The 13,202-nt window shown below is 40.2% G+C and overlaps 1 protein-coding gene across 1 annotated transcript in view; it reads right to left on the bottom strand.

Moving 5' to 3' along the window:
- The window catches only part of AQP9 (aquaporin 9), an 85,644-nt gene that overhangs the window by 49,978 nt on the left and 22,464 nt on the right, over positions 1–13,202 (bottom strand). The window contains exons 3-4 of the mRNA XM_068275516.1: positions 3,591–3,728; positions 1,162–1,280 (exon numbers count right to left, since the gene is read on the bottom strand). Coding sequence (XP_068131617.1) covers positions 1,162–1,280; positions 3,591–3,728 — 257 coding nt within the window. The remainder of the gene's footprint in view (positions 1–1,161; positions 1,281–3,590; positions 3,729–13,202) is intronic.

Raw genomic sequence — 13,202 nt, 5'->3', positions numbered from 1 at the left:
TGCTGGACACAGACAGAGACTCAAAGCATTTCTGAATTCAATACATAATGAATAAAACCAGTTATTAATAAAATGCAAAGTCAGCTCACAAAGCAAAAAAAATTACTTTTGGGAACATATCATTTCTAAATGAATAATAATACTTATAAACAAATGAAAATATGATAACCATATGGCATATAAAAAGTAGGAAAACATGTTTTTATTGAATATTATGTCAGGGTTTTATACCGCTTTAATGTTCTCACATGACATGCTGCAGCTCAACACAATAGCGCACTGGCTGGCTGTGAATCTCGCTTCTCCTCCTACTCTGACTGCATGCTGGAAGCGTGAACACACATTACAAAAATGCTACCCCTGTAATCTCTGCGCCTGTTGCAAGTGTTTCTCCTAGCTTCATGAGAGAACTGGCCCGGGCGAACTGATGATATAAACAATTATATATATCCTTCTACTCCTAAAAATGACTTTTTAAAGTACCGCAGGTTTTTTTTTTTATATTTAAACATTTACAAATTAAGTTGAATGTTTTACTGTAAGTGTCTCAGAGTTAGAAAAAGGCCAATAGTTCGTTCATTTTATCTCTCTCTGCCCTCAGTCAGAAGTTGTATTCTGTAATTTGCTTATCAAGGATGTCTATTAACAAGACAGAAGCTGTCACTTCCATGCCTAAAATTAACTTTGTCATGTAGCAAAATAAAACAAGTAAAACAGCCTGGTTATTAATATGTTTTGTACTGTACATACAGATGTTTATCTCATCATGTCACATGTCGCCTCGGGTACACTTTAAGGTTTGACTAGGTTGGGTTGAGGTATGAGAGGTCTTGCAAGGTCACATGGTATTAGGCTTGCACTACTTACTGCAATAGCTTGTCCCAAATCAAACAGCAAAGGATAGATAAATCAGAAGTGAATGGACATGCCATGGTAAGAAAGTGGACATATATGTAATATGAATACCCAAGTTACACTTAAATTGTTCCATTCTTTTCACAGAGGCAACACTGATAATAACTTGAAAAACAATATTATTATAATATTCAACAATGATACTACATTATCTAAGTTGTCAGCGATCTTTATTGGAATGTCTACAAAACCCTGCCTAAACTGAGTGACTATTATTTTATATCTGTGGACAACAAAAGGTCTTACTTGATCTCCAACTGCATTAATTGTTGACAGATATGGAGATGGATAGGTTGCAAAAATATGTGCTGTAGCGTTTGGACCATGCACTGTAAGAACTCCACCTGTGTACTTGATTAATGCATCTGCAAAACAAAACCGTGATATCTGTTATCTCCCTTCTACTCCATTAGCATTTTATCCCAGCCCATCAGCTTTATTCCTTTATTCACTTTTTTACTTTGACCATTTTCATTAAGATGATGTTGATTTCTGCTGAACTTTACATATACAATACTTACCGTATATGTTTTATATTAGTATCAACATATGATGTGAACTAATCTTTTAATGTAAGGCATGTGCCTTTATTGCCTGACAATATGGGGCGGCCAGGGGGATTTTTTAAGTTTTTGTGGGTTTTTGGTAATATGTAGAATGTTGGCACTGTATATACATCTACTTTCAAAAATGTAATCTCCCTTTCTAGTAATACAAACATACAGACTGGTGACAGCGCTCATGGATGCATCTGATTGCAAGCCTACAAAGGCAAAGCAGAGCCCCTCTGGAACGAAATACACGCCCTGAATGCAAAGCAGATGCAAATTGTAATCTAAATTCTAATCTAAAGCTTTGTGAAGTGATTTTGAAACAGTGAATGCAGCTGGCCACTAGTATACTTACATTCAATTCATACAGCAGGAGGAATGGCAGCGCTTTCAAAACTCATACCTGAATGATTTTTTTGCATAGATGTGCAGAGCTCCAATAACTACTGGACTAAAGTATACACCAACACTCATTACAGGCACAAAGAGGGGGGACATAGCTTCAGTGTGGGGTGAACCTATACCTGAATGATTTTTCTGCCATAATGTGCAGAGCTCCAATAACTACTGGACTAAAATACACACCTGGCTTTCACTACAGGCAAAGGGGGGTGTTAGCTTCAGTGATAATATTCTAGTAATACGCCATCCAAGTAGCCCCATATAAATGTAATCATTAATTTTAGTTGCGACTGCTTGATGTACCCCTATATGCGAAAGGGGGAGACCTTCTTTAATTGGGATAAATCTGCATCCTTCAAGATCATGGATTATATAGATTGTGCTACTGAAAAGGTGATATATCAGTTACAATGCCCATGTAATAAAATGTATACAGGAAAGACATATAGATCATTGAGAGCCAGAATACAAGAGCATGTTAATAATATTAAGGCCAAATATGAAAAAGAGCCCAATAGCTATGCATTTCAAGAATGTTCACAATTCTGACCCCAAATACTTAAGTGCTATGGGGATATATAAATTGAATATTAGCCCTAGACGGGGCGATTTTGATGAACAATTGCTGAAGAAAGAATCCTTATGGATATACAAATGTAATTCAATGCAACCATATGACCTGAATAGTGATATGAACTTGAAGGTGTTCTTATAGGCAGCCCGGTTTGCATTCTGAAAAAGGTCCACAAGATGGAGCTCTCAACAGCTCTTAGCCGCAATGCGTCATGTGTACAAAAATACACGTAGACGCTTGCACCAGCATAAAAGCAGAGTGTGAGCGTATCTACGTCATCAAGTCTGAAGAAGCTGATTGGCATCCGCATGGATAATCTGGAAAGCTTTGTAATAAGCAGATTCAACGTGCAGGTTATGCGAGTACCAGCTTTGCCGGCTGCATCCCACAGGCGTATTTCAATAGAGCTGTGCTCTGGCTGAGAAAACTAAGTGCAGTGCAGTGCAGTGTGTGGATTTGGAGCGTTATGGAAAAGCTAACCTGAGTCTATAGTCTGGTTGATGCTTTGGCTGCAAGGTTGTATATATATATATATATGCATGTACGTAATGAGAGCGTATTTCATTTGAAAGAGGCGTGCTGTAATGGCACACGGTGTTGGACTGAAGAATTGTTGCTGGTGACCAATATAGCTAATGCAGTGGGATTACCTGTGATTAAAGGGGCCTGAAGATAATTTGAAATGAAATAAATACCGATAACTTGTGATCTATAGGTGCATCTATATTGCTCCGGGTAAAAACCCTATTGCAGATATGCTATATTTGATGAGTTTTAAATGTTTTTAATCATGTGAATTGTAGCTAATTTTTTGGAAATCATGATAAATTAATACATTTTGTACTTGTTTATACCGGGTTTCCTATATAGTTTGTTAGGTTATGTGAGTTTTTTATAGGTGAGACGGTTGATAATTGAAGAGGTAGATATCCTGCAATATTTCCTTTCTTTTCAATGTAAGAAATAGTTGGACCAGTGAAATATAATTTCTGCTTGATTGTTTTGTTACTAAAATTGTCATACTTTTTTTTAACCTTTCTCAGAAAAAAGCCTGCATATTTTGTGTGGGGTGGGGAGTCTGCACAGTTGTTACATATTATTGTTTTGAAAACTAATTTTGCAAGGTCTCATTTACCAAATATACTTACCATAATACACACCAAAAACACAAGCAGACCCAGTGATGGCACCCAAAAACTGTGCGCTCACATAGAAAGGGAGCTTGACCCAGTCTAATCTTCCAGTTAAACACATAGCAAATGAAACTGCAGGATTGATGTGACCACCTAAAATGACACAAGTAGAACATGTAACTGTTGCTTACTGAGACATCAAAACACACATCTTTTAGATATGAGGAGGGTTTCTCTAGCTGACTAGTTATCTCACTAATATTATACCTGTACAGGATCTTCTTAAAAAATTAGCATACTGTGATAAAGTTCATTATTTTTTGTAATGTACTGATAAACATTAGACTTTCATATATTTTAGATTGAAATACACACAACTGAAGTAGTTCAAGCCTTTTATTGTTTTAATATTGATGATTTTGGCTTACAGCTCATGAAAACCCAAAATTCTTATCTAAAAAAATTAGCATATTTCAACCGACCAATAAAAGAAAAGTGTTTTTAAAACAAAAAAGTCAACTTTCAAATAATTATGTTCAGTTATGCACTCAATACTTTGCCGGGAATCCTTTTGCAGAAATGACTGCTTCAATGCGGCGTGGCATGGAGGCAATCAGCCTGTGGCTCTGCTCAGGTGTTATGGAGGCCCAGGATGCTTCGATAGCGGCCTTAAGCTCATCCAGAGTGTTGGGTCTTGCGTCTCTCAACTTTCTCTTCACAATATCCAACAGATTCTCTATGGGGTTCAGGTCAGGAGAGTTGGCAGGCCAATTAAGCACAGTAATACCATGGTCAGTAAACCATTTACCAGTGGTTTTGGCACTGTGAGCAGGTGCCAGGTCGTGCTGAAAAATGAAATCTTCATCTCCATAAAGCTTTTCAGCAGATGGAAGCATGAACCCACTTTTGAACCAGAAACAGCGGCAGAAGCGTCTGACCTGGGCTACAGAGAAGCAGCACTGGACTGTTGCTCAGTGGACCAAAGTACTTTTTCGGATGAAAGCAACTTTTACATGTCATTCGGAAATCAAGGAGTCTGGAGGAAGACTGGGGAGAGGGAAATGCCAAAATGCCTGAAGTCCAGTGTCAAGTACCCACAGTCAGTGATGGTCTGAGGTGCCATGTCAGCTGCTGGTGTTGGTCCAATGTGTTTTATTAAGGGCAGGGTCAATGCAGCTAGCTATCAGGAGATTTTGGAGCACTTCATGCTTCCATCTGCTGAAAAGCTTTATGGAGATGAAGATTTCATTTTTTAGCATGACCTGGCACCTGCTCACAGTGCCAAAACCACTGATAAATGGTTTACTGACCATGGTATTACTGTGCTCAATTGGCCTGCCAACTCTCCTGACCTGAACCCCATAGAGAATCTTTGCGATATTGTGAAGAGAAAGTTGAGAGACGCAAGACCCAACACTCTGGATGAGCTTAAGGCCGCTATCGAAGCATCCTGGGCCTCCATAACACCTGATCAGTGCCACAGGCTGATTGCCTCCATGCCACGCCGCATTGAAGCAGTCATTTCTGCAAAAGGATTCCCGACCAAGTATTGAGTGCATAACTGAACATAATTATTTGAAGGTTGACTTTTTTGTTTTAAAAACACTTTTCTTTTATTGGTCGGATGAAATATGCTAATTTTTTGAGATAGGAATTTTGGGTTTTCATGAGCTGTATGCCAAAATCATCAATATTAAAACAATAAAAGGCTTGAACTACTTTAGTTGTGTGTATTTCAATCTAAAATATATGAAAGTCTAATGTTTATCAGTACATTACAAAAAATAATGAACTTTATCACAGTATGCTAATTTTTTTAGAAGATCCTGTAAATGCGAAAGTTTGGATGTTTGCTACTCAATCACGCAACAATGGCTGAACGGATTTGAATGAAATTTGGCACACACATAGTACATTACCTAGAATAAAGGGATATTTTTTATTACCATAACCAAAAAAGTAGGCGGAGACAAATACAAATTTCACTGTGAAAATGTAAACTGCAGCCATTCTTACTCTGGTAATGGCAGGGTTCTCAAACTTTGCACAGTTGGTCACTGGATGACTGTGATTAATATTCAGAAAAGTGGGTGGAGCCTACAAAAGGCAATCAAAATTCAAATATTGATTTTTCAAGGGGAATATTTAATTGCTGCCATTCTTGCACCGTTAATGCCATAAGCCTCAAACCTGGTACAGTTGGTCATTGGGTGACTGGGGTTCAAATTCAGAAAGGAAGTTGGAGCCACAAACAGCCAATCAGATTTGTTTCATTTCAATGCAAATTATTGATGCCAAAGACCGCAAAGCTCACAAACTAGGTTATTGAGTAAGTAATTGTGTGTTAGGGTTAGAAAAAGTGGGTGGTGCCAACACCAGCCAAATACATACCGGGCAATGTCGGCCATCAGCTAGTAGAATTATAATGCAGTACACAAATATCATGCAATGGGAATAGACCAATCGGGAATCCAGTAGATGCAGAAGGCACATCACTGCCCATCTTCCAATGCGCTTATTACAGAGGCATCTTCATCCCTTGATAAGTGGGAATACATTTTTGTTTGTTAATCTCTGTGATGTACTGCAAAGGGGCAATGTATAATGCAAATCGACCTTTTCGTTTTCAAAGAACAACTGAAGTGAGAAGAATATGGAGGTTGCCATATCTATTTCCTTTTAAATAATACAAGTATCTGGCAGCCCTGCTGATCTATCTGGCTGCATTAATGTCTGAATAACACCAGAAACAATCATGCAGCTAATCTGGTCAGATCTGACAATAATGTCAGAAACACCTCATCTGCTGCATGCTTGTTCAGGGTCTATGGGTACAAGTATTAGACGCAGAGGATCAGCAGGATAGTCATGCAACTGGTATTGCTTTAAAGGAAATAAATATGGCAGCCTCCATATCCCTCTGGCTTCAATTTTCCTTCAGGCTGCTTTCACAGTGGGGCGTTAAAGTCCCACATTACAGCAGCCAGTAACGCAGCCCAACTCACAGTAATGAAAAATCAATGTGCTGTTCACAGTGCCCAGGTTGTGTTACATTGTAACGCTACACGTTGAATGAAAGTGCAGCATGCTGTGCATTATACTGGGCTTTAGCTGTGTTAGACTGCTTGCACATGCTCAGCGACTAGCCACATGGCTAATTAATATTCACTGCACTGTGGTGACGTTGTAACCTGGACTCGTAGTGTTTTCCGGATCATGAATGATTCGTTCATTTGATCCGGATCTTTTTTGTGAGTCGGATTATCACAATGAATGATTTGGTTCACAGTGGATGTCTGTCTGGAAGAAACAGGAACATACAGAATGTACAGTGCAGGGAAAGTCCTGTCCTGCTAGTCATTTCACCCCCAGTCTTCTTCCCTAGTAAAATGATTCAAATGATTCGGTTTAAAGATCCGGATCTTTTCAATGATCCGATTCGAATCATCCGAATCCTTGAAAAGATCCGGACTTCCCATCACTATCCTGGAGCGGCTGTTCTATCAGTATAGATAGAACAAAAACAGTGCACCAAGAGCTGCATAATGTGGCTCAATCTGACGTCCAATATCAACACCACCATGCGTTGCGTTAGGGGCACATTATGCGGCCTTAACGTCCCCTAAAACGCAAAGTCTTGGTGTGAAAGAGGCCTTAAACTTGCAGTTCAGGCACAGTTTTTATGCATTTAATACAACATTACTTTCAATAAAGTAAGCATAGAAAGTTGTTCTTCAAAATAGTTGTTAACACACCTTTAGTGACCTACAGCTGTCTGCTCACATTAAGGCTGGGTAAAGAACACCCCCTTTAATTTCAGGGGTATGATGAGGCATGATTGCTTTGTCAGCTAATCCCATGCAGACTCTTAGCGAGGTTTTAGCTGGATTTAGCAGTAGGCACACTAGGCACAAGCCTAGAGGCACCAGCATGCTGAGAGGCAGCTCATCATCCTAGATTTGCACTGATGTCACTGCCTCTTAGAGGAGAGAGCTGGATGGGCACACCCAAGTTTGGATCTGGATTTGCCTATTTGCCCAGTGGGTGAATTTGAGGGTGCCAGAGCATCTGTACCTATAGGCTAGGTGCACACTTAGCAGAAATGCAAGCGTTGTGGAAAATGCTGCGTTTTTGCCGCTAATGGAAGTCTGTGGGCCACAGGAAAAAACCGCATATGCGTTTTTGATGCATGCGTTTTCAAAAACGCAGGTTTTGTTGCATAATCTTCAAAAACGCAGCAAAAACGCACATAATGAAAGTCAATGGAAACGCAATGGTATGCATTTTCCATGGGTTTTTCCATTGGGTTTTCTATGCATTTTTGTTAAAAAAAAAAATTTGTGATGTATTTCCGCTTCCTAGGGATTTGCATAAAACACAAAAGAAAAACACATGAAAAAACGCATACAAAACGCATATGATTTTTGTATATGCAAAGCGCAAACACATTAAAACGCACACAAAACGTTTGAAAAATGCTTCCGCAGTACAAAACGCTAACGCAAATGCACCAAAAACACAGTAAAAACACAGCAAAAACGCACAAAAAACGCACACAACATGAAATGAAACATGACATAAAACGCAGCATTACATGTTATGTTATGTGTGTACCCAGCCATAGGCTTTCAAGCTATAAATCTGTCCCTGCACATAGCCTATTAAGAGGCATGTCTGAAGAGTGATTGAAAGAAGGGGAATCTGAGCAGGCAGCTAGAGGTTGTGGGGATTTATGAACTGGTGCAGCACATAACTTACATTAATTAATATATTCTTAAGTCAGTGCATAATCTACCGCAACAAACATGAACTTTAAAATCACCTGTATGGTTAGGCTTTAAAAAAACAGGTTGACATTCTTTTTACCGAAGCATTCCTTTCCTCCTCTGGTGATGGTCATGGCCACCCACATGCTATTATGCCAAGCAGTTTCACAGCTAACATGGTTGGAGGGAAATTGTATTGCTTCTAATTATACGCTGCTATGTTATTTCAACGCAGACAATGCCATGCAAGCAACCACAAGTCATTCAGGAACCTCCAATTACATACTTGCCTCTGGTTATTTGGCTGCAGCATCTGTATTATTTAATATACTGTAAATCCTAATTGTAACTATAATTTGGCAGCATTCACCATCCTGTAAGAATTGCACTTGGGATTCTCTTCTGCAGTCACCAGTGTGCACACAACTAGTACTGTTCTCTGACAGTACTGCATTGCTGTTACTTGATTTTCTGCATGTGGAAAAAAAAGGCATGCAAGTGTGAACTAACCCACTGATTAACATTGGTTCTCAGCAGTGGCGTAGCTAAGAAACTGTGGGCCCTGATGCAAGTGTTACAATGGTGCCCCCCAAGCACTCTATACATAACAAATGATACGGCACACCAAAACCTGCCAATGGCAACTACAGTGTCAGAGGTGCAAGAAGGGAATGGGGAACAGTTTGTTAATGATTACCACTATTCAAAGTATCTATAGAAGTGATTATTATGAGCACAGGACCAATAGAGAGCTAAGCCGGTGGAAAAGGGCCCTTATTTCAATCACATGAGTTTTGCCGCAGAGCAGAAAACACATGAAAAAACGCACAATATGTTACTCTATGGGCCACACAGAAAACACAATGATGTGCGCTTTTAGGTGCAGGAAAAAAACGCTCAACAAGTTCATTCTTTCACATACGATTTTCATACAATGTTTCCCTATGGGGATTTAAAAATGCATGTTTTTTAATGGTATTTTTGAAAAAACAAAGGGGAAAATTGTTTGAAAATGATTTATTTTACTTGCCCAATATGAATATTCATTAAAAAGGCCTTCCAGACGGTAAAACAGCATTTGCCATTGATTTGAATGGCGGCGCCATAATTATCCGGCAGAACTGTGCGCCATTTGTATCTGCTCTGTTATGCAGTAAGTGTGCATGCAGTGAGTTGTGAAACCACACTCTGTCAGACTGCACCGCAATGGTGAACATTGCATTGCTTTTGCATTGCAACGTTTTGCATTACAATGCAACCATTACGTCGCATTGCAATAGCCCACTGGGAATATAGCCTAAGAGTTGGAATGCTGGCTGAAGATTGAGGGTGCAGTAATAGGATTATTCTGTTAATTAGGCAGTAAAGATGGAATAAAAAGTGTGACTTTTTTATTTTACCTTTCATTTTCATGGCTTACTTTATACATGCGAGCTCTACTTCCCAAGTGTAACAGAAAATGGGGTGTCTACCAAATACGGCCATGGGAATATTGTATTGTGGTTTTATTCTAAAATGCTTTTACAATTCTAGCATTTTTTGTGCATTGCTGGGATTGACCTTGATGAGCTCATTTCTGTTTGCTCGCTCAGAAGTTCACCATTTCATGCCTTTGAACAAATAAGCACAGATAAAATACACATTATAACAAAAAAACAGGGGCGTAGCAATAGGGGTTGCAGAGGTTGCGACCGCATCGTGGCCCTTGGGCCAGAGGGGCCCCGAAGGGCCCTCCCTCAGCTACAGTATTAGCTCTCTATTGGTCCTGTGCTCATAATAATCACTTCTATAGATACTTTGAATGGTAGCAATCATTAACAAACTGTTACCCATCACCTTCTTGCATCTCTGACACTGTAGTTGCCAATGGCAGGTTTTGGTACCCCGTATCAATTGCTATGTGTAGAGTGCTTGGGGGGCCCAATTGTAAAACTTTCATCAGGGCCCACAGCTCCTTAGCTACGCCACTGCAAAAAAACCTCCCCATTCTCACAGAAAATAATCCAGAGCTATGTACATTTAAATGTTCCCTATGCAAAGTCTATAACTCCTAAAAAGCATGGACCTGTGTATGTTATGGACAAATATACTTATTCCCCTGCAATGACATCATTATGCTCTGTATCCATCTCCAGCCAGGAATGCAGTTATTTATCTGTTAGTTTTAGAGAGAGTGAGGAGGGATTGTTCGTGTTCCCACTGGGAGGAGAGGAGCATTGGACAGTTACTGCTGTCTTTGTTCCCAATGAAGGAGGGGGGGGATGAGGAACATTGGACAGTTACTGCTGTCTGTGTTCCCCCTAATGAGAATGATCAGCAGGATTGCCAGTCAACTGGTACTGTTTAAAAGGAAATAAATATCACAGCCTCAATAAGTCTCTCACTTTTGGTTCTTTTTAACACTGTGCCCGTAGCACTGGACTATTCCATCTGCAGGGATCAGTATTCAATCCCTCAGGTGACAGTTCAGGACAGAGAATTGTGCAGATGCATCGGTAGCCTGCAGGCTAGCAATGCACTCTGTCGCTATGGAGGTGGAGGGATGATGGTGTAGCATACAACAGAGCGGAATAGAATGGGAGAGATAAGGAGGAGAACAATACTCTCAGCCTGCACTCAGATTAGATGATCCTGCAGGCCGAAACTCTCACTGATGCATTGCTCCACACATGCTAGATTCTGGTCATAGGCAGCCCCCACTGGCTGAGAACCATCTAGCAGGTGTATGAAGCATAACACACATTTCAAACACTGTGCAAAACAGATCATTTATATAGTGTACTATATTGTAGTCACAATCCTCTTGTTTATAAGGTAGAAATGGAGAACAATTATTTTACATCTCTGTGTATCTGTATAATGTTCATTTCCATCTTCTTTCTGCTGTATAATGGGAGAATATTTAAATAGGATAGATACCCATAAGAATTCCCAGTTATACGCTGGACTGACTAAACATCTGTACAGCTGAATCTCCTCTGCTGTATGTTTTAAACCAAGCAAACGTTGAATCAATGTAAAAGTTAATAGTGTATGTCTAGCTTCATACAGATCAGAGTCCTTGATGCTAAACTCTATCTATAGACACTTGAAAGATTCATTAGTTACTCTATTGTAAGCTTGTCTTTCAAAGTGTGAGTTACTACTGCTTAACTGCCTGTTATATAACCAAGTACTTTCATATTATTGCAAATCCAATTTATATGCATCTAAGTGATACACTGTCTTTAAAACATGGCCCCTTTCATTCATAAATACAATCAGATTTTTGACCATTATCGATCTCTGAACTTTGTTATTGAACACCAGCTGCAGAGGTTAGAAGATGCTTGACATGCATTATTCTGTCACCCATGAAGTACTGTATCTGACTTATCTTCTTAGGAAAATTAACATTTAGTGGTGGCAAAAATAATTCCTCTTAACAGCCCAAACCATTTTCTACACATTCTACCTAACTGGCCGTTTAACTTTAATAACTGTCATGATGCTATATATATATCCCTCATATGATCATTAGCAATGACATCATCCACCATTATTTCAAAGGCAAACTGTGTCTTAAAGGAAACCAGAAATGAAGAATACTTACCGGTTTATACATACTTAGTCCTTCCTCCAACCCCATATGCATGGATCGCTCCCACGCCGCCGTCCTCCACTGCCTGCAGCTCTGGTACCGGGTCCCGTAACTTCCTCCATTTGCGACCAGTCTGCGCAAGAGGAAGTGCGCTCTTTACAGCGGCGCCTGGAGAGATATGTAAAGAGTGTACTTCCTCTTGCTCAGACTGGCTGTGAATGGGCAAACTAAGGGACCCGATACCGGAGCTGCAGGCAGCGGAGGACGGCGGCGTGGGAGCGATCCATAAGTAAGTATTCTTCATCTCTGGTACACTTCAACAAATTACTTAAACTGCAGCCACAATTTATTTTAAAGGAACAACATTTACTGAGACAGAGGTTTTATTTGCTAAGGTTGTAGAACAAGGGCCGGACTTCTTATCGCCCAAGGCCGACTATTACCAGCCGCCCCAACCAAAACCATATCCTACCACCTCTCTTCACACACACCCACCCAAACATTTTTGGGACGCTGGTGTCCTCTATTGCGGCTAGTGCCGAGGTCTCCATGGCAATATGAAGTGAATCAATCACGTCACACGGGGAGCTGGTCAATCAAGCGATCTACTGTACTGTGTACTGTGAGAGGCTGCCTTCTGTATTCTGTACTATTTGCTGGTGCTGCCCCTGGTCCTTTCATCCCCCATGCCAAGTGCGTGAGACCCGGCCTTCTGTAACTGCCTGCAGCTGCTGCTATGTCATTGGACAAGGTCTGGCTTTTTGCTAGTCACACACTGTTCACAAACATTTGGTTAACGGACTGCAGCTGCCTGTAGCACAGCACAGGCAGATGCAAGCTGGTACTAATAGTGCAGTTATCCTGACCCCTTTCATTTGTTTGGGCACTTGCAAATAATGCCCTGCAAATAATGCCCACTGTCTGCAGGCCGCCCCTTGTTTATCTGGTGCCCTAGGCCATGGCCTATGTGGCCTTGCCAGAAATCCGGCCATGTGTAGAACTGTGCAGAACACTGGTGAACAACAGGACTCATCCAGCAAACCGGTCTTACATTCTCCACCATTTTTTAAACCTTAGGAAATGAACCCTACAGTCTGTCTTGTAATCATATTTTTTTTTCTACAAACCTTCTTCTTGTTTACTGTATTGTACTTCTGTTTTCTTACAGTCTTAGCATTTGGTATGTAGTGGCTGAAGTGATTTTGGCTATATCTCATTCATCTTCTAGAGACACGCTGCCACATCATTTCAGCAGCTTAATCTTACATGCTGCTTTCTTTA

The sequence above is a fragment of the Hyperolius riggenbachi genome, chromosome 3 (assembly GCF_040937935.1).
Source record: "Hyperolius riggenbachi isolate aHypRig1 chromosome 3, aHypRig1.pri, whole genome shotgun sequence".
In the NCBI taxonomy this organism is placed as follows: domain Eukaryota; kingdom Metazoa; phylum Chordata; class Amphibia; order Anura; family Hyperoliidae; genus Hyperolius; species Hyperolius riggenbachi.
Note: the sequence above shows the minus strand (reverse complement) of the source record. Positions and strands in the feature narration are given on the sequence as shown.